The sequence below is a fragment of the Corvus brachyrhynchos genome, unplaced genomic scaffold (assembly GCF_000691975.1).
Source record: "Corvus brachyrhynchos isolate BGI_N302 unplaced genomic scaffold, ASM69197v1 scaffold83, whole genome shotgun sequence".
In the NCBI taxonomy this organism is placed as follows: domain Eukaryota; kingdom Metazoa; phylum Chordata; class Aves; order Passeriformes; family Corvidae; genus Corvus; species Corvus brachyrhynchos.
The window spans coordinates 5,440,598-5,461,085 of NW_008238464.1; the positions used below are offsets into that span (position 1 = coordinate 5,440,598).

At 39.6% G+C, this 20,488-nt stretch overlaps 1 protein-coding gene across 6 annotated transcripts in view; it reads left to right on the forward strand.

The window, feature by feature from the left end:
• The window catches only part of LIMS1 (LIM zinc finger domain containing 1), a 67,370-nt gene extending 47,594 nt beyond the window's left edge, over positions 1-19,776 (forward strand). For 2 of the 6 annotated variants that reach the window (XM_017737124.1, XM_017737125.1), the window contains exons 2-10: positions 3,075-3,234; positions 8,367-8,433; positions 10,500-10,620; positions 11,456-11,605; positions 12,792-12,942; positions 13,735-13,827; positions 15,216-15,264; positions 17,377-17,452; positions 17,706-18,220. In XM_017737124.1, the coding sequence (XP_017592613.1) occupies positions 3,079-3,234; positions 8,367-8,433; positions 10,500-10,620; positions 11,456-11,605; positions 12,792-12,942; positions 13,735-13,827; positions 15,216-15,264; positions 17,377-17,452; positions 17,706-17,853 (1,011 nt within the window). In that variant the 5' untranslated portion in view covers positions 3,075-3,078 and the 3' untranslated portion in view covers positions 17,854-18,220. Of the gene's footprint in view, positions 1-502; positions 857-3,074; positions 3,235-8,366; positions 8,434-10,499; positions 10,621-11,455; positions 11,606-12,791; positions 12,943-13,734; positions 13,828-15,215; positions 15,265-17,376; positions 17,453-17,705; positions 18,225-18,278 lie in introns of those variants that run through there. The other 4 variants (XM_017737122.1, XM_008635844.2, XM_017737123.1 and 1 more) reach the window with 4 other exon arrangements.
• The last annotated feature ends 712 nt before the right edge of the window (positions 19,777-20,488 follow it).

A 20,488-nucleotide genomic window follows, 5' to 3' on the forward strand; every position in this document is an offset into this window, starting at 1 on the left:
CGCGCCGGTCCGGGGAGCCTGCGGGGTGGCCCCGGCTGGTCCGAGCCCGGGTGTCTGTTCCCTCTCCGGGAATTTGCTGTATTTTGAGTTTGGTTGGTTTTTTTTTTAATCCTGTTCTACCCTGTTTTGTTCGAGTTAATAAACAGTTTGGTTTCTTTTTCCCACTTTCACTCCTTGTGACCCATTTGTCTCATTGAAGGAGGAAATGGAGGAGCACTCATTCTGGAGTGTTTCCTCCTGAAATTTTGTCTCAAAAACCGAAACAACCCCCCTCAGCAGAAAGAAGCTGCAGACGAGTTTGGGGGTGACCTTATTTGCTCACATAGGGTACTCACACCACAGCTCTGCTGGGCAGCTTCTGTCAGCAGCCAGCAGCAAAGACTCTTTCCAGCATGCGAGTTTACGTAAGGGCCTGGCAGGGGAGTGTTCTCCTCTGTGCACAGCCAGCCTCAGTAAATCTCAGCGTGACAGGCTCACAGCCCCACCACTGAACTTTTAACTTGAAGCTCTAGGAGGGCGCTGAGTAGCTCCAGCTACATGACACGGAGCTGTTAAAGTAAATCACTTTGCTGGGAACAAGGGGAAATCCAGCATATTGTTTTTCAGACTTTGCCTACAGCTTCTTTGCAGTATAAGCATAGAATATATACACCCAGGAAAGCAATCGGAGCGAGATGGACTTCCAGCGCAGAGCTCAGCCGTACCCCATCCCAGAGGATGAAGAGGTTGCGTACAAGGTCACTCCTGATGCTCACAACTCTGCAGGAAATGAAGGCGAGAAACCAGTGTCAAAATTGCAACGTAGGCACAGTGAAATAAAACTCTACAAAGAGTTTTGTGACTTTTATGCAAGATTGTAAGTTCATTCTGTTCAGCTTTGGGGTGTAACTCCAGTGACATTACTGGTGTATTGTACATAATGTATTTTATGATCTGAGATCTGAGCAGGCTGTGCAAGCTGTTCTCTCATCCAACCTTTGCCACTGTTCTGCTTGAAACATTGCCAGTTGTAACTGTCAACTAAAATTTGAATTATTTTAAATTTCATCATTAATTGCATCAGAAATTTTTATCAGCAGTAAAACTGGGGTTGGAAATTGTAAAGTAGTCTCTCTGCCTTCAGGTTGTTTGCCAGTTATTCTGGGCAAATGGATAAACGGCTTCATTAATGCAGAAGTATTACATACTTCACTTGTTTTACATATATGATGTGTTTGAAAGTGAAGCACGTTTTCCTGAAGAGGAAAACTTTGTTTTCATTTGGTTTTGAACTTTGTTTCATGTTTTTGCTTGGATTATACTTCATGTATAGCAGCACTTAACATCCTTAATGCTCGAGCACTGTTGAAGTGATGATGAAAGATCCCAGTTTCTCTTGTGATTATTCTTCATTTAGATTGACAAGGAGGATGGGGAAATTGACTGAGGTTTTGCCCCAGAGAAAGCATACACAGTCCATGAAGACCATTGGCGAGCTTTATAGTTGATCACTCCTTATGTGTATAGTCACTGCAGTTTGTCCATAGGTCTGTCTGTTATGTATGGGTTAGACCATCCTGCAGCCCATCTTCATGTGAAATTTGCCCACTTGTTTCACTGTGAGGGCAGTGGATATTTGGATTGCAGTTACTGTTTTCCTTATCTGCAAAGATCAAGAGAGAGAAAAAAAAAGTGCCAGCTAATAATAACATGTCAGATGTGACCTTGCGTAGGGCTCTTCTGTGAGACAGTGTAAGAAATAGATAAAACACATTCCATTTTGAACCACATGCTAGGTATTTGCTTGCTCCCTTGGAGGGTGTGCAGGGAATGAATTCAATTCCTATTGAACATGGTGGGAGCTCTTGAAGGGATAAGAAGGAAGGCTTGGCGTCGTGCAGAGGACTGCATGCTCTGCACTTAGAAGCACAGCATGATAGCTATATCAAAATGTATGCATGCATGCACATGTGTTTAAAATAATGTCACTTGTCTAATAACCTTCCAGATAGATGTTTGAGTCAGTGGTTTTGTCAGCTGAGATCAGATTGTAATGAAACTAGACCATTGCCCTATATTTGCTCTCTGCTACCACATGGTATTAGGGCAGAGAGGTGATCCTGGAAGGCATCGCTTTGGGAGTCTAGATATGAGTAAGAAAATGTTTGCAAAGGAAAAATCTAAAGAACCTTTTTCTGGCCTTAATTAACTGAAACACAGCTGTACTATCTTCTGCAGAAGTGGACAGCTACCACACTGCCAATTCTTTTGGTCCTGTGCCTTGGAGAAGCAGCCAAGGTTTCTGTTTCAGTATTTCTTTGCATCCCTGGTATGGGTTTGCCAGCTTGTGTTGGCCTGTGTGTGGGTTGCGGTGGGTCAGCCAGAGCATTACATCCTCCCCCTTGGCCCTGGAGTGAGCTATGAGCTGGTACATCATGAGCTGAGCTCCCTGAGATAAATCCTAACAAGCCAATCAAAAATCCCATGACTTCAAACTAAATTTGTAAAATAACTTCAAGTTATGCAGAGCTCGTTTAAAGGATAATTATTTAACTATTCTGGTTTTCATTAATATCTGCCAGACTAGATCCCGCACATTCTTTCACATTGTTTATTTAGAGCTCTGAACTAATGCTGTTATACGTATATTTTAGAATTAGGAATTGGTTTACAATTAATAATTTATGTTTTCTTATGTGATGCCAGTTCTCAATCATTGCTAATAATTGCCCTTGTTTCCAGTAATTTTAATGTATTTCATAATTCTTATAGTACTTTGAATTGCCTGTCTTTTTTAACCACAAAAAGCCTGTAAATGTGTCCGTAGTGTCAACATTTCTGTTTGGGGTTTTTAATTAATTAGAGCACATCGCAGGGATTTTGTTTCTAAAGAGTTAGGGAGCAGGGAGAAGTGGTTAGTTTTATTTTTGAGGAGATGCCACAAGCCATGAAGTTCATTGAAAAACTTGTGTTGAGCAGCTTAGCATTAGGTTGATGTAGTTTGGCCTGGTGTGGGGAGGGGGGACCACCAACAACCGGTGTTGTTGTGTATTTAGGCTAATTTTCTCTTTCTTTTTTTATTTTTTTAATGCCAGCAACATGGCGAACGCACTCGCAAATGCCATCTGTGAGCGCTGCAGGGGGGGCTTTGCCCCTGACGAGAAAATTGTCAACAGCAATGGTGAGCTGTACCATGAGCAGTGCTTCGTCTGCGCCCAGTGCTTTCAGCAGTTCCCTGAAGGGCTCTTCTACGAGGTAAGCAGGACCCCTCCTGTCACCGTACCCCCTCTTGAGCCTTCATTCCCATAGCAGAAGTAGCTACAGGCAGACAGATAGCTTAGAAAGTCCCGTGGGAGGATTTGGGCTCTGAAAGAGTATGCCCAGTAAAGGGAGAAAAAAGCCAGAAGCATTTCTGTACTAATTTGGAGGATATCAATGTATATAACCTTTTTTAAATGTGGAGCCTAATGTTATCAGCACTGACAGAAAAACTGCTGGAGATATTTTTCTCAGTGCAGATTTTTTTCCCTGAAATTCATGAATCTGGTGTATCATACCAGAAATACAGAGAAAACATACTTCTTAGAGGAGAAAGTGATATAGAGGGGAACTCCAGCATTCTGTGGTCCATAGGAGGTTTATTGCTGAGTTGAGTGAGTCCAGCTTGGCATGGAAAAAGAGATGATCTGTATGTCAGCATGCTGAGATCCAAACCAGACAGGGCCAGTGTAAGATCAACTCTTTAAGTTTAACAGTCCAGAGCATTCAAAATTATCAGTTCTTAACACACTTTCACAGGTTAAAACCTGATCCCATTCATATTTCTCAGCTCCAGGTCGATTGGCCTTGTCTCAGTAGGGTATTTTGGTATGGGTATCATTTTCTTTTACATTCCTCTATCATGGGGATTCAGAATGTGGCTCAGCACAAAGTGACTTTAGTGAAAGCTCTAGACTGGTTTATAAAATACAAAGTGATTGGTCGAGGGAACAATAGGTGGTATGAGACAGGGAATTACTGTCAGAGATAAGGCCCTGCTCAAGTAGCTTACAGTCCAGCTTCAGGTAGCAGTTACAGGATTTGTGTCATACGATGATCTGAAAAGGAAAATGAGCAGAGTGTAAAAGGAACAATCCTGTGCTCTCACATACAGGTGTCATGCTTTGGCAAGAGCACAATAGTTTATCTTCCATAGAAGCATTTCTAATTTTACAGAGCCAGTTATGTGGTGATGAGGAGAGGCTGAGGGAAGAGTGTGGATCGCAAAAGAGCCTGGCTAAGGGGATTCCTGGGGATTTGCTTTTTCTCACCTTGTTTGAGGATCAAAAGACTCTAGGGATAGTGCTACATAAATTGTAGTAAATCAGCCTGTAGTGTTCCATAACGCATCAAAAGGTGATCTGCAAGGTAGAATTAATTAAATATAAACAAAAGAACACCCCCTAGATACTTAACAAGTGGCATTACAATTTTTAATATATACTGAGCTGACTCGATAAAGAGTCCATCCTGACATGTTAAGACCTGAGGCAAATGTAAAATGATATGAATGTTTCAAAATTAAAATATTTGTAATTATGTTAATAAAAATGTCTTAAACCAATAAAATGTATTTTCTCTAAATAATGAATACTTTATTAATTCTTTTTCTGACTCAAAAAACAATGAGATATTCCAGGGACCTCTTTCAGAAAGTTGAATGGTCCTTAAAGGTAAGTTTCAGAAATCGTCCTCTAGGCAGCCTATATCCCCTAAGGGAGACTGCAGCAGAAAAAGTCCTACTTTTGGACCTAGTTCAGGAATGTTACAATCTCTCTGTGTTGCTCATGGGTGGCCATACCTGAATCTCTGTTGCAGAGGCAAGTACCTTAGTGATGCTTAGATATATTGGATGTAGGCATTTTGCTTCCTACTGCTACCTTGTTAACACTTACATTCATGATGATTGGTCTTTCACACATGCTGCTCTCAAAGACAGTAAGTCAGAAGTGGAGTGCCAGTAGGTTATCGCAGGAATGAAGATAACACTGTGTGCTAAATGTTTGAGCTGGGCGTGTTCAGACTCAAGAAGAGACAATTGAGAGGGCACCTCATCAACATATATAGTTACCTGAAGGGATGGTGTCGAAGGAGGGAGCCAGGCCCTGCCTGGTGGTGCCAAGCAACAGGACAAGAGGTAATGGGTAGAAACTGATGCACAGGAAGTTCTACCTGATCATGGGAAAGAACTTCTTTACTGTGCAGTGGTACAGGTTGCCCAGAGAGGTTGTGAAGTCTCCCTCACTGGAGATATTTAAGAATCATCTAGATGCAATTCTGTGCAGTGTGTTCTAGGATGACCTTGCTTGAGCAGGGAGGTTGGACCAGATGACCCCACCTCCAACCTGACCCATTCTGTGATTCTGTGGGAGGAAGGAAAGTCCTGAGCAGGTAGAAGGTGGGCTTAGGTTGGTGAATGTTCAGGAGTGGCTGACAGTGCTCAGAGGACTTGAGATAATCTGTTTCACTGTCAAGAAAAACACTGACTGGAGAAGACAGGCAGAAAGGACATCTTCCTCAGACCGGTTTAATGCAGTCTTTGAGAAGATGGATGTGTTTGGAGGTGTGGCCAGGTAATGTGTTTTTCTGAGCAGGTTCCCGTGGGTAAATGCAGGCATTTGTTGGTTGCCCAGAATGAGTTTGTGTTTATTCTGTGCCTGGTTTAGCTAAGCTAGTATTTCTTGGAAATTATTTCCAGCTCTTAGCAATTAAGACAAATACTGTTCCCCTGCCTATTGCAAGCCTTGCAGAGCTCCCCCACTTAGTCATTAAGCTGCTTATCACATTTGCCTTCACACACTGCCATGATAAGCTTTCACGCTGTGTTCCATGGGTGGGGTTGGAACTGGTCAGGTCTCGTGTGCTGCAGGACTTGTCTCTGGGCTGCCTCGCAGGCACCCTGATCAGCACAGCTCGCTGTGGTCTGGCTCTGGAGCCAAGTCGCTCACAGGCACAAGTGGTGCCCGTCCACAGCTTAGAGTCTGCACAGCATCCAGGAGTTTTGTGGATGTCCTCATTAACCTGTGTTAGGAATGATAGCATGGATTCCTGAGAGCTAATGTGAAATTAGCCCAGAAATTGTGGGTAGGGCATATTTGATTTGTGTTCCAGTTTGCTCAGTAACATCATTTTAGCAAGTTTTTTTATGCACTCAATCTAAACAAAAGTTAACACAAGCACATTCCAGCAGAGTTACCATCTCCATCCTTTGCTGTTAGGTGTGAAGTGGTAGCAATTCTGGTCTGCTTTTACTCCAGCACCTGGAAGGTGTGTATTCCCTAGAGCTGCTGTTGTAGAGCCTCTCTACAGGTAGCTGTGCACAGTCCTATACTAATGGCAGAACAGATGGTCAGATTTGTTTCTATTCCAGTTGTACCTCGAGTGTTTTCTTAAAAAGGTTTTTACCAAAAGCCACCTTAGAGAAACAATCTCTTAAAGACTCAGTTTTTGTGCATGTCTTTCCACTTAAGTTAGCTAAAAACATGCAGGTAAGCTGGAGGTTACTTCACGAGCCATTTACCTCGTGGACCTTCAGCATATAACAGTGAAATGACCTTGCTTTAAACTATGTACTATAAGATTTGTTACAGAAGCTCAAGGCTTTCTCTGATGATAACTGCTGGGTCACCCACAAAGGGCAGCACAAAGGGCAGCACAAAGGGCAGCACAAAGGGCAGCACAAACGAGCAGAGAGGTTGAAAATATAAACAAGACTGAATGGGAACCAACTTGCCTGACACAAACAAGAGGGGAAGAAAACCTGTTTGGTCTGTCCAGATCAACATGTGGTGGCTTTGAAATTTAAGCAAGCCTAAGCATCCCCCACTGGACCACCTGTTTACACACAACAGGAAGCTTTCATTTTTTTTCAGTTTGAAAAGGATTTTATCCAACAGGAAGCAAGCACAATTCACAATGAACCAGTAATTTCCATTACTCCTTGAGAAAGTAATAGCTCTGTACCTCTCAATTATTATTTTTTTAAAAGCTGAAATTAAAAAGTAATCTGTTTTAGAGTTTTACACTGGAATAGCACTTGATAAATTTCTGGCAGAGACTTTTCAAAAAGTCTATACTGAGCTAATGTCTTTCTGTTCCTAATAGGTGCAATTCAGGTTGGGAACAGGAATTTTCTAACCTTAAATATCTAGTGACTTTAAAAATGTTTCATTAGATCCCCATCCTGCCAGTTGCAGGAGTATTTATTATAATTATATTGTATTCAATTCTTGTCATTTCATAGTATAGAACAGGTAATCTTGAAACACATTTCTGTATTTTCTGTCCATGTACAAAACCTTATTTTGTGGGTAGTATTTTATGCTATTCACTTTGTTTTGTCTTAGGCCCAGTAAAAAGAAAAGAGCAAGGTTTCCTGCTGTCCTCTTTTTTCCACTGTTTTAAACTGAGACGTTCAAATCCAAACATTTTATAGAATACTTAATATTGTCTACCTGGTTTTGACATGCCCATTGGCATTTGTGTCTAATAATGATGGTGCCTGAAGGTATCTAAACATTTCCCTTCATTTCAGCACATACTTGCCTGCATGTTTTTACATATTCTTTGGCTAAGCTACTAATTCAGTACTGTTGAATCTTTTTATTCCATATGGGGTTTTTTTTCTATGAGAGCTTGAACTGTAGCTGAACTTACCTAAGCTGTGATAAAATTCAAATCCTTTAAAATCAATTTAATCTGATCGATGTAGTGAACTTTGCTCCTTAATATTTGGACTTGATTATCTTACGGGTCTTTCCCAACCTAAATGATTTTATGATTCTATGAAATAAGCATCATGAAGCAAAAGGCTTATTTCCCTTCATGTTTTGGCTGTACTGCTCCATAAATTGCAAAGATTTCTGCCCCTGGGTGTTCTTCCTACCCCAGCCTCCACCATGTGTACTTCCTCCGCTATGCTAGGTCATTCTGGCAGGAAATGTAGAGTGAGGAAGACCTCAAATAAGTTTGGGAAAAATGTTTCTCGCCTCCTGCTGGCCAAGCTGTTTGTTAGCTAACTTCCTGCTCAGAGTGTGCTTGGCTGCATCAGTTTCAGCAGTCTGTCAAACTTCAGATGTCTCCTGTGATGTAAATGGGTGACAGAAAATGCCTTACGCTCTCAGCAGAACCGGAGAAATGGTGTGCTATTAACACTACATGCTAACTAGTAGGTGAAGTAAGGTGGGTGGATGTAATGCCTAGCACATGGAGCTCATGGTCTGGTTTTTTTGTTCAGCCCCTCTGTTTTACTACCTAATTGTATCTGGAAACACACCAGGGTGTTACAGCATTTATGTTAAGTGCATGTTCCTCGTCCCTCTAACACTTAGATCTTTCTCTATTTGCAGTTTGAAGGGAGGAAGTACTGTGAACATGATTTTCAAATGCTTTTTGCCCCTTGCTGCCATCAATGTGGTAAGTTTTAACTCAAAGTGAAATACTTCACACTGATCACAATGGAAGTGTCACTGGGGGAAGATGTGCTGCCCTTGTATCTGTTCTCTGGGAGGTGCTCATGTTCAGCTGAGCATCTGAACCTCCAGAATGAACTAGACTTCAGAGAAACTGGGGAGTTGCTTTTTCTAAAGGTCATAAACCAGTAGGATTGAAAAATAAAAGTTTGCATTCTTTTAGTAAGTTGTTTAGCTGTTGAGCCAGTGATCCAATGAACAGACCATTCATAAACTCCTGATTATATACACCATTCATGACTCCTGATTATTTATATCTGTACGTCTCTATGTGCTGGCATTTGTCCCTTCTCATGTAACTGAAACCCTGCAACAAGACTGTCATCTGCTTTCACTCTTGTAACCGACCTGTGCTGTCCTACTTCACAGAAGCTGAGGCAATCTTCATCATCTATTGTTATAATTAAGTGATGGTCAGCTGGGCCCCTGCTGATTTTTTTTGAAACAAATACCTTTAAGGCTTCAGTGTCTAATGTCCATCCTACGTGATACTGAGGGCTGCTTTTTATTTGCCGCTGTTGATGTAAATGTTTATGTGTCTGCTGTGCTGACATGCACTTGCATGTTTTCTTTTTTCTCTGTGTGTGACACATTTTGCTGGGCCGGAGCTGAGAAGTCATTATTTGATTATTCCTTAAACTGCTCTGGAAGCCCTTTTGTTTCTATGGCAAGGTGCTAAAGGTTTAACTTATCTCAGTGAGGCCATTTGTTGTGTGGGGGGTGGGGTTGAACACCAAGGAAGAGGGAAGTAGATGCCGTGGAATATGAATTTAAGGCTGCAGACATGAACAAGCAGGGGAAGAGGAAGAAATGGGTTGGTGGCAATTTGTGAGGAGCTATGCTGCCTGTCTCTCCAGGATTTCTCCTGCACAGTTGGCACAGCTTCTCCTTCTCCTACCCTCTCTCCTGGTATTGCCAGCTCCCTTAAAACCGCATCAAGGTCCTGCCTGGAGCTGGGCTTTTCCACTGCTTTTACTTAATAAACACAAAGTCAATGGGGCTGTTGTCAACGATGAGGCCTTGAGCATTCCTGACATTTTTGGAGTCCATCGGATTTTGTTCTTGAAAAGCTATGACTTCATGGGAATGCTACAGAGTCACATGCTGGATGTTATTGTCCACATCGGTTACCTGCCTGATTGTTCCCCTTTGGCAGCTCTGGAGTTGTTCTCCAAAGCCAGAACTCAGCCTCCAACAGCAGTGGGAAGCTGAGCTCCCAACACATTTTGGACTGCTCAGGGCCCCTGGCTACACTGTCCATCCGCATAGAGAACAACTAAATCAGGCGTGTGATGGACATCACTCCACTGCCTGTGCTGTACAGTCGCACTGTGCATGCAAAACATTAGTTCTCACGCTATTTTTTTAATGCCTTATGGGACAAGACTCCCTGTGGTAGGTCAGAAGTTGTGTGTGTTGGATTGACTGTTCTGCAGCTTCACTGCACCTGTGCATTTGGACTCCGTGGGAGCTTTTTTGCAGGAGGTCCACAGCCACTCAAGCTCAGTTCTATTGTGCCTTGAGTATAGAATACCTTCAAGGCTTGGTCCTAGTGGAGTAGAAACCCCTGCTATGTACGTGGCAAGTTAAAATTGTCAGATCCTTAAAGAGAAGAAGGAGAAAGATGATGAGGACACAAGAAAGCCCTTTTTATATTAAGTACGCCATAAATTTCTTAACAGCCTGAGAAGGGATAAGTAAAAACAGTGAAGGGACCAAAACAGGATTATTGCAGAGAGAAGGTGGAGTGTGCATGTAGGACTTGTATGTAAGGAGCAGAAGGTCCTTTATCAGCAAAGATGTCTTCTTCTGACCCATAGCAAAAAACAACAAACAAATCCAAATTCCAGGGTTTGGAATCACAACTGCGATATTGAAAGCAATGTGTCCCCCCAGATTTTGTGGTAAGAAAAGGAATGATGGTTGTAGTCATTGTAGTGATTCATTTGTAGGTTACTTTTAACTTTGTCTAGTATGGTATTTTACATCCTGGTGTTGTGTTTCTTACAGGTGAGTTCATTATTGGTCGTGTTATTAAAGCCATGAACAATAGCTGGCATCCAGAGTGCTTCTGCTGTGATATCTGCCAAACAGTATTGGCTGATATTGGATTTGTCAAGAATGCTGGCAGGTAAATCTCCACCCTTCCTTCTGTTAACTGATCATAAATTGAACTAATAGCAGGACTGAGAGGTTTTGGTTCCTGAAGCTTTCCAGCTCAGATGGAGCAACTGAAGTATTTTCTGTGAGAAGAAGGTCTAAGAGCGCATCACAAAATCAAGAATGAGTATCTTAAAACATTAACATTTTACCTACTTCAACACTGAGTTTCATGGCAAACATTTTCTTTTTCCGGTGACATTTTGGGGCCATTGTTATATGTAATAAGAGAGAAAACATTCAGATACAGAAGCATTGTCTTTTTGTATATATATAAAAATGTTTACTTTCTTTTTCCAACTTGGTTCTCCAATTTTGGTCTAGTTTGGTACCATATAATAATAATTGCCTAATGTTCAGTAGGACCCTTCACAGAGTAGGATATTTTTGCCAGCTGTGATCAAAAGAATGTTTTACAAGTGGATTATATGGCCATTGCCTTCTTATGTATAATACAATATACAGAATTATCTACAGAAGTAGGACCTGTGTGCTCATCCAGCTTCCAATCTAAATGTTTAAGAGTTTGAAAGTAAAACATTTGGCAATGAGAATCTATAAGAACCTTTGTTTTCTGTGTTTCAACACAGCTTTAACTCAGCTGAGCTGAAGAAATTATACTCCTGTGGTGCCAGAAAATTAAATGATCACCCTGAACTTGGGTGATCCCTCCTTAGCAAGGAAGTTGTTTTAACAAGACTCAATAAAGAACTGATTGAAATGAGGTTCTGAGAGATTTTTGGTTTATATTTTGCACTGTAGTACCTGATAGCAATACTTACCTCTCTTTTTTTATGCTGTTTCAGACATCTCTGCCGTCCTTGCCATAACAGGGAAAAAGCCAGAGGCCTGGGAAAGTACATTTGCCAGAAGTGTCATGCCATTATTGATGAACAGCCTCTCATATTCAAAAATGATCCTTATCACCCTGATCATTTCAACTGTGCAAACTGCGGGTAACTTTAGTTCTGCAAAGGGAAACAGGAAAATGCTGGGCTTATTTGCTTCATCAATTTACATCTTAAAGTGAAAACCTATCCTGTACAACTGACAAGAGGTGGTGGGGTCTGGATGTCTTGTGGCCAGATGTGTTACTGCTTTTGGCTTAGTGGGGTTCAAACAACAGCTGACCGGCTGGGGACTAAAGAAAGATTGGACTGCAGCACAAGGTGGTACCTTACAAAATACAAAGTATCGACACAGACACCATTTCTGCAGTAGTGAAATACAGCTCACTATTTTGCTGGGAGAGGAAGAGAAGCGGTTCTCTTTTGTTGCTTAAATTACTATCTTGCCTGTTTTTTTTTTTTTTAGTTCAACAGCATCCAAACTTTTTCCTCTTTTTAAAGCCTATCTTTTTTAGAAGCCTTCTTCCCATCTCATTTTATCATCTTCTGCAGCTGCAGCCCATGAAACTGCACATTTCTACATCCTGCACTGATGCAGAGATGTAGGATGAGCATGGGAGCATGGAGCATTGTAGGACATAGCATGGATTCATAGTTGTTTAATTCTGCTGCAAAGGAAGCTACTATTTCAGTGCCATAGCAAAGGCTGATTTGAATAACAGTATGGAGTGTTATATCAGTGCAATCAGTTGAGAGTATTAGTGATTACAGTCACTTTCAAGTTTTAGCTGTTCTCAGTATCTAACCATGCAAATTACATAAAAGTAGAGTTTATAAGATTCTGCAATGGGAAATGAATCAGCCTAGCTCATGTGGGTCTGTAGTTCTCTTTCTCTGAAGTTTGATACAAGGAAAATGTAACTAGATATAAAGGACTACATTTTACTTTCAGTTACAATTATGCAAATCTAAAATAATCTGGTGATAAGTGCCAGAATATAAACCAAACATCTGCAGCTTTCACACACAGATTTGTGCTGCTTGAGCAGAATGACAATAGCTCAGTAGCTGTTTCCAGAGAGATTCGGTGCACCTCGCTTTGCAGCCTGTCCTCAGTTTACTGTAATCAGCCTTGAACTGTGTTGAACTATGTTATATTTGATGCTGCTGCATTACTGTAGTATGAATATAATTTCTAAAGCAAATGATAACTTTTTGTCATTTCAGAAACTCTCAAGAGTTGACATTTTTGAATGCCTTTATTCATGCTCTCAATTCATTAACTTCTGAACAGGAAGGAACTTACTGCTGATGCTCGTGAGCTGAAGGGAGAACTCTACTGCTTACCCTGCCATGACAAAATGGGTGTCCCCATCTGTGGGGCATGTAGGAGACCAATTGAAGGCCGTGTGGTGAATGCTATGGGCAAACAATGGCATGTGGAGGTAAACATCAGATGCTATACAATGTCTCTTACAAATGTAAACCTTAGCATATTTATCTGTGATTTTGCTGATCAATTTCAGTGAAAGGATTCTCAAAGTTTGCAGCAATAATTACAAATGCCTTCTCCAAATCCCTCTTCAACCTTATTGTGGCTGGTCTTCCACTGTGAAATAGGAGTTAATTCCCACCTTACAGAGACCTTTGACTGTGAAACTAAAATCAGTAATCAAAGGAAGCAGGGCAAGACAAAAGAAAGTTTCAGAGCTCAAAGCAGTAAATGTGGAAAGGCAATCAAATCTGTAGCAACCATGTTACTAAGCATTATAATACCCTTAGGTCTTCCGTAGTCATCTGCCATGTACATATTTCTTTAACAGTTCACGAGAGTTCATATTTCAAGGCCACGTACAACATTTAGTTCCACATCTTCCATTTTAATTAGATAAATTGTTTATTCCTTTTGTTGTTTTGAAAGTCTCCTCTAGGAAATGCTTCCTTCACAAGGGTGTAATGATAATGCACATTATTTAGTAACTCTTAATTCTGTTCACTGATAAAAAATGAGAATCCATTGCCTGTGGGTTTTTTTGTAACTTTTGGATTGAAATGTTGAAGACATTAAAAGAAATATTATTTTAATGGTCTAAATGTAGAAACAGAAGTTTTAACTCTGCTTTTCAAGATGGCTCAGTAGACTTCAGCCATGTTCAAGTAGTGGATGTGGTTAGTTTGCTTTCTATAAAAAAATAACGTTACTTCCAAAAGATAAAAAAATGTAATTTTCTTTGTAGCATTTTGTTTGTGCAAAATGTGAAAAGCCATTCCTGGGCCATCGTCATTATGAGAGAAAAGGCTTGGCGTACTGTGAAACCCACTACAATCAGGTAAGGTTGCATATTTTTAAAAATGGCATTAATTGGTAAATCCACAAATCGGTTTTATTAGCTAGAGATGTAAAACCATGGACATTCTTCTGTTTTGTTAAAGGCACCTGTGGGTGTAATGGCAATTAGTATATGTTCTGTTGTGTTTAATTTATACAGGTTTCCCTATTCATCTGTGTGGCATTAAAAAAGAAAGCTGCAGGTATTTCACAAAGGCCGGCTAGGACAATCAGTATCAAGTTGTTCTTCAAGCTTAGTGGTACTTAAGTAGAGCTGTTATGGCTTTGACATGTCTGTGGATCAGAGCAGCTAATGACACCTAATCTCTCCTAAGAAGTTAAAGATGATTTTGCCACTCAGTAACTGGGTTGGAGCCCCAGTGAGTGATACGGTTTTCCCTGCATCTGCTGCTCTATGACACTGTGTGTTGATATATGCTGTTGCTCAGTCATTAGTTTGATGAAGACTTCCAAGACTAAATTTGTCAGAAGACACCCTCTAGTGACCACGTGCATTTATGTAGGAATTCCATGTCACGGTACCACCTCTCTCCAGACACCCTTGGAGGTGGAGTCCAGCATCACAATGCATAGACCTTTTTTCCTTGGAAGCCACCTATGTTGTGTCACATTCACCTCCTTGCTTACATAAATACATGAGGAGGGCTTACACTTGGGAGTTGTAAGGCATCTGCTAATTACAGATGGATTCTTAATTAGTCATTAGTGAAGAAGGGCAGATGATTGGTGCTGGCATACTTGCAGACTGTAAATGCTGTGACGTTCATAGTAAGTGCTGCAGCTGGAATGGGGCAAGTCCATACACCAGACAAGAGCTGTGAGTGGATGTCTTTTCCTAGGTTAACTACTACAGTTAGAAAAAATACATGAAGTTTTTGGCACTTCTTGTTATATTGTGGACAAATGTTAAGCCTGGAAAAAGAATTAATATTTTTGCCCCAAATTTTCCTTTTTTTTTTTTAATAAAGATAAAATTTTCTTACCGTTACAGCAATACATTGTTTTAGTCATGCATGTAATCCAAATGTTAATTTTTTTGGTTAGTAACAATATGTATATGACACCAACTGCTGTATTTCAAACCTTCAGGATTAGAGAAATCTTGAAACAAAACAAAATCGTACTTACAGAGAATGAAAGTTAAATAAACGTTTTCAGCTTTAATATTATCAAGACTTTTTGTGATGAGATGATGCAAAATGCACTAGGAAAACCAAACCAGACTTGCCAGCATTCTCTTTATTTCACTGGAATAAACAGGAAAGCAATTGTGCTCATCAGCTGAAATATAGTTATTTTGCTAGTTCAAGAAGTTACCCTCAATAAAATAATTATATTAAAAATTTATTCCTTCTCTTTCCTCTTCAGCTATTTGGTGATGTTTGTTTCCATTGCAACCGTGTGATTGAAGGAGATGGTAAGCACTTTTCTAACTGTTTCCTTAATGTTCCTTTTTGATGGAAGTTCTCTTTAAAAGTGAAAGTAAGGGGGAAACAGTCCTGTTTTCATTAAAACAAAAACAGACGTTCTCTTGACCAGAAATTCAATTAGAGCCAATAAACCAGAGACCAAGTGGCAGGAAAACCTTACATCATTTCATGATGGTAGAAGATCACCCCATGGCCAAAGAGAACTGTGAAACCCCTTTTAGTGACATGCAAAGGCCAGGGATGCTGGAAGATGCTCAGAAGTGACTTCCTGCCATACCATCTTCAAAAAAGAACACATGCAAGGGTGAGAATGAGCATACAAGCATCTCCACAAATTAATTTGTGGATCATGAGCCAAATTCAAAAAAATATTTAGATACTGAAAGACATAGGTGGGCACTGTTGGGAATTTTTTTAAAATGCCTTGTTCCCATTATGTCCGTTTGAATCCTGGAGATATTTACCTATCTACTGCAGGCACCTTTCTTTTGAAAATCTAAGCTTATAGATAATGTCACAAAACCAGGAATGATCATACTTGGAAATATATGGCCTGTAAAGGCAGAACTGCAAGTAATTTGTTTGTTTTGTTATTGTTTGATTGGGTTTTTTGGGAGAAAGGGGTGGTTTTGAGGGATTTTTTTTGACAACTAGCTCTGATAAAATGCCAAAAGCAAATTATTCTACTTGAAATAATGTGACATTATGTGCCTATTTACCCCATCCAAAGTAAATGCTATGTTAGCCTCATCTAAGCCAAAGCCATTAGCAAAGTAGGAGGAAGCTTTGAACATTCAAAAAGAGACATAAACTATTTTATAGTCATGTAACTCCAGGGTAAGACATACATTCCATAGATGTGCTTTCTCCGCATTTTCTGGACTGCACTATACCTGCAAAATAACAATCCAAAATGCTCTAGAGGAAAGAGTCCTCATTTTCGGTAAAATTCTACTGGAATGAGCAGAACTGCAACTTTCCTGATAACTACATCTCTATATGATCCTAATCTTTCACCATATAATCTGACGCCCATATTGTAAGTTTTGGTCTCTAAACTGAACAGAATATAGTATACACTAATTTCTTTATTTTCAGTGTATGTCTTCAATTACATTTCTTCTTTCATTTCTGCACACAAATTTGAGTCAGCTGTCACAAATTTGGTATCCAGTATTGTTCTCTGTCTGGTGAAACAAATATCTGTGGCAACAGTTTTTCAGAAGGGTGCCTATGACTGCATTCCTAGGGTTGCTTGGGAGCAAAGACTTTCATCTGTCTAGTGTTATTCCGGACAGTAATAGAATAACTATGTATCTGTGGACATGCTGGCCCCATAGTGCAGGAAAAACCCTCTGCATGACAATGCTTTGGTTCTCCTTGTTGTTGACAAAATACTGTGAGAAAAACATTGAGAAATCGAACAAGAAAAACATTATATGAAAAATATTGTCCCACATTCTCTAACTTATGAAAATTTTGCCAGGGAAAACTGGAAAGCTGTACTGAGAGGAACAGGAATTGGATTTACCTACAGAACAAATAGAAAATAGTTACTTTCTCTGCAAAGCAAAGAATAAAAAGAGTCCGTAGTTTTTTTCACCTTGGTAGTGCTGATTTACCAGCAGTGTCCTGGCTGCTGGCTTCACATTATTTTCTTCAGCTGAGCAAGTGCAACTGTTGATTGCAGTGCAGTCTGAACTGGATCTGAGAAAAGAAACTGAATGAAAACATAAACACAATTTTGTTGGATTGCTCTTCAGCTGGAAGCATTTCCTGATTAAGTTGGAACCCGGCCTCACAGAACCACTGCCTGAGATAAGCTGGGTATGAGATGAAGTGGAAACAAAAAATAGGAGGCAGAAATAGGTTAAGCTGGTCTTGCCTCACAGACAGCTGTATCAATGCTTCACAGTCCTGCTTCATTACACTCTAAAATGTGTTTGCTAGTTTGGCCATGTTATTATTACGGTCCTTAATACTTGATACAAGAAGCAATGACTGTTCTTCACACCTCATGAATATGTAAGCTTAAAATCTTTGTAATCACTTTTTTTTAATTGATAATGCTAATGATTTCTTTTTTCCTATCTCCCTAGTTGTGTCTGCTCTGAATAAGGCATGGTGTGTGAACTGTTTCGCTTGTTCAACTTGCAACACTAAGTTAACCCTCAAGTAAGTTTATGGATAAGTGTGATGTCTTCAAAACAAGTCAGTGGTTCTCTTCAAAGCGTAGGTGTTGCTATAGCGTAGCTGTTACTATATGAAAAACATGTAAGCAGCATTGAGGAAATAAGAGCCTCTCTCTTCCTCTTGCTCCACTTAATTCTTTATGTCTCTTTCAGCTATCTCTTCAGGTCTTCCTTCAGTTAGTCTTCCTAACTCTTCTCCTTTTCCATCCTTTATTTTTTCTCATTTAACTCTAAAGGGATAAGTTTGTTGAAATTGATCTAAAACCTGTCTGCAAACACTGTTATGAGAAAATGCCAGATGAATTTAAGCGACGACTTGCCAAACGGGAACGTGAAGCAAAGGATAAAGAGAAGCAGAAAAAGAAAAAGCCAATCTGTTTGTAAACTTCTTTTCCTTTTCACCGCCACCTCTGCTTCCTTCTTCTTTGGTTAGTCCGAAGGATGCTTTTTTTGCACTTTGCACGAACTTACAGCAGTCAAAACCAAAACATCTTTCACACAACTGCAACTTAAAATATTAACTCGTTATTCCATTATCTTATGTTTAGTCTACAATTAAGTTTGAAAGGCTTTCTAAATTACATGGTTAATAAATATGGGCATCTGGGTAAAATCTATGTAACTTATTCAAACATGGTATTGTAATCACTGTCTACAGTGTATATACCCTTGTAAAAGTAACTTAATGTATACGTATAAATTGGGGGGTTAATTTTTTGCTTGTGTGCATGTAATAGGAGATTTTTTTTAAATTCTTTTTTTCACTATCTCATCCGCTAAAACTTTGCCTTTTTTCTTTGTTGTCTTAGGAATAAATTTGTTGAGTTTGATATGAAGCCTGTCTGCAAAAAGTGTTACGAGAAGTTTCCTTTAGAGCTGAAGAAAAGACTGAAGAAATTAGCTGAAACTTTGGGAAGGAAGTAAAGACATCATCTACTCTCCTCTTCCTTTGTGAAAATCTTATAGATATTACTTGGTGGGGGGCTGGAGAGGAGAGTTGCTGCTTTGAGGCTGCAGTCAGACAACAAATGCTGATGTATGCCTTCTATCAACCCAAAATACATTAAGATCCTCTGTTCTCTACACATGTATGCTTAGTTGTTGACAAACTGTACTTCCAAAACAAATACCAGCTGACCTGAAAGGTTTCTGACCAATAATGCCATTGTACTGATGCAGGTGGCCTATTCTGTACACTGACACTCTGCAGAACTTTTCAGAGAGAGAAAATTTGCTTGTGACCACCACCTGTGAAAACAAACTTTGCAAATGTGCCCAACTTTAGGGACGTGTATTGTCATTTATGTTAGTGAAAATATTAACCTTCGTATTAAGCATGCAGACAAAACTTGCCTGGTCAAGGGCAGGAAACCAGTATACTGTGCCTCATGGAAAAATTCACACTTGGATTTCAGGCCGAGTTATCTCATTAAGGAGCCTTGTTTCAGATGGTTTGAAAACTATCAGATTTCTAAATACAGCCACTGTACAAATGACATACTTCTGATAGATTATGCTTCCATGATGAATGTTTCTACATCAGGCTTAGCATGAGATACTTACATAAAAATGTATTCCTATTGCAAGAAATGAGCATACTCAGAACTACTTGAATTTTGCTATATTCCACTTAAAATAACACATTAACATCTATATATGCTTTTGCATTCTATTTACTTTTTGTGCCTTATTCTGCTGGACCATACATACCAGTGTACCATTAAATATATATAGTTTTATTTTTTATTTCATATTTTATGCAGTAACTATATAGAAGGTATTTTCAGAAGATAACATACTTTGCCTTAATTATACAGGATGCAAGAAGCATTTTATTTGAAATGTGAACATCTGCATTTAAAATTTAGCTTCTAGACTTCATTGATTTTCAGAACAATACTGAAAATGCGTATTTCAATTAACTGGCAATACTACTTTTACACCTCTGAGTGTAAATATGCAAGGTTTGATCCTGCTAGGATCTACTTCTTTAGCCATCCTCAAGGACTGAGCTTACAACTAATCAAAATTCTTTATAACATACATTTAATTGTTTTATACTATTGAGTTCTGTCCATGCAAATTTGTTTTATTTTCCCCTTTCTTATAGAAAATACAGCTACTTAGGTCTTCTTGATGGTACGAAGTATGCAAACTTTTTTTTATTTTTGTACTTTAGTGACTTAAACAGATTCTATGTAATTACATAACAGGAACTAAAATTTTCTTTCTTGTTAATGAAAAATTAGTTACTTTAAAACATCTGCTTTCCTGTGTCATCAATAAAGGCCATGTTATTAAACCTTGTATTGCCTCTCTGAAATAAATGCTTGAGATGGGTGGGAAAGCAGTAAGACTTAGTTCCCTGTGACTATGTAAATACTTCCTTATTATCTTGATTTAAAGGAGACACATGCCTTTCCTAAAGGCCTATGTCTGTAGGTAGTTCTAAGGTTCATAAAAGAAATCACAGTTTGTTTCATAAAGAACAGCTTGATTCTTCTGGATATTTTCTGAATTGGCACAGTCACTAGGTTTTCCTAAAGAAAGTATCTTGTCTGAGTGTAAAACATACACCCTCCTGTTAACTTTTTCTCTCCTGTTTTCACTGTAATGAAACTGTCACCCCAAACTTCCAGTTTATTGCTAGGTAGGGTATTTTTTGACTCTTTTATCCTACATAATTATTGATTGCCCTAAGATTCATAAATATAGCCCCTTTGTTGAAGACTACAAAAGCTTAAAATGCCCCTCAAAAATTGTTTACTTAACTACCACAGTAGCCCTGTTGAAATTCTGGACTGTGCTGGAGTCTTGCTTCCTCCTGAAGTTATAACTGACTTCTAGGTTTTTCATGGTACACTGACTGTACATCTCTTCCTTCAGCCTATGTGTGCCCAGCCTTATTGCTCAGAGTTGGGAAGGGTCACTAGCTCCAAGGCTAAATGGCTCACATCCACATTGCTCAGGGCTACGTCCTTCTGCAGCACAGTGGCCTCGGATTTCCCCTTCACTCTGG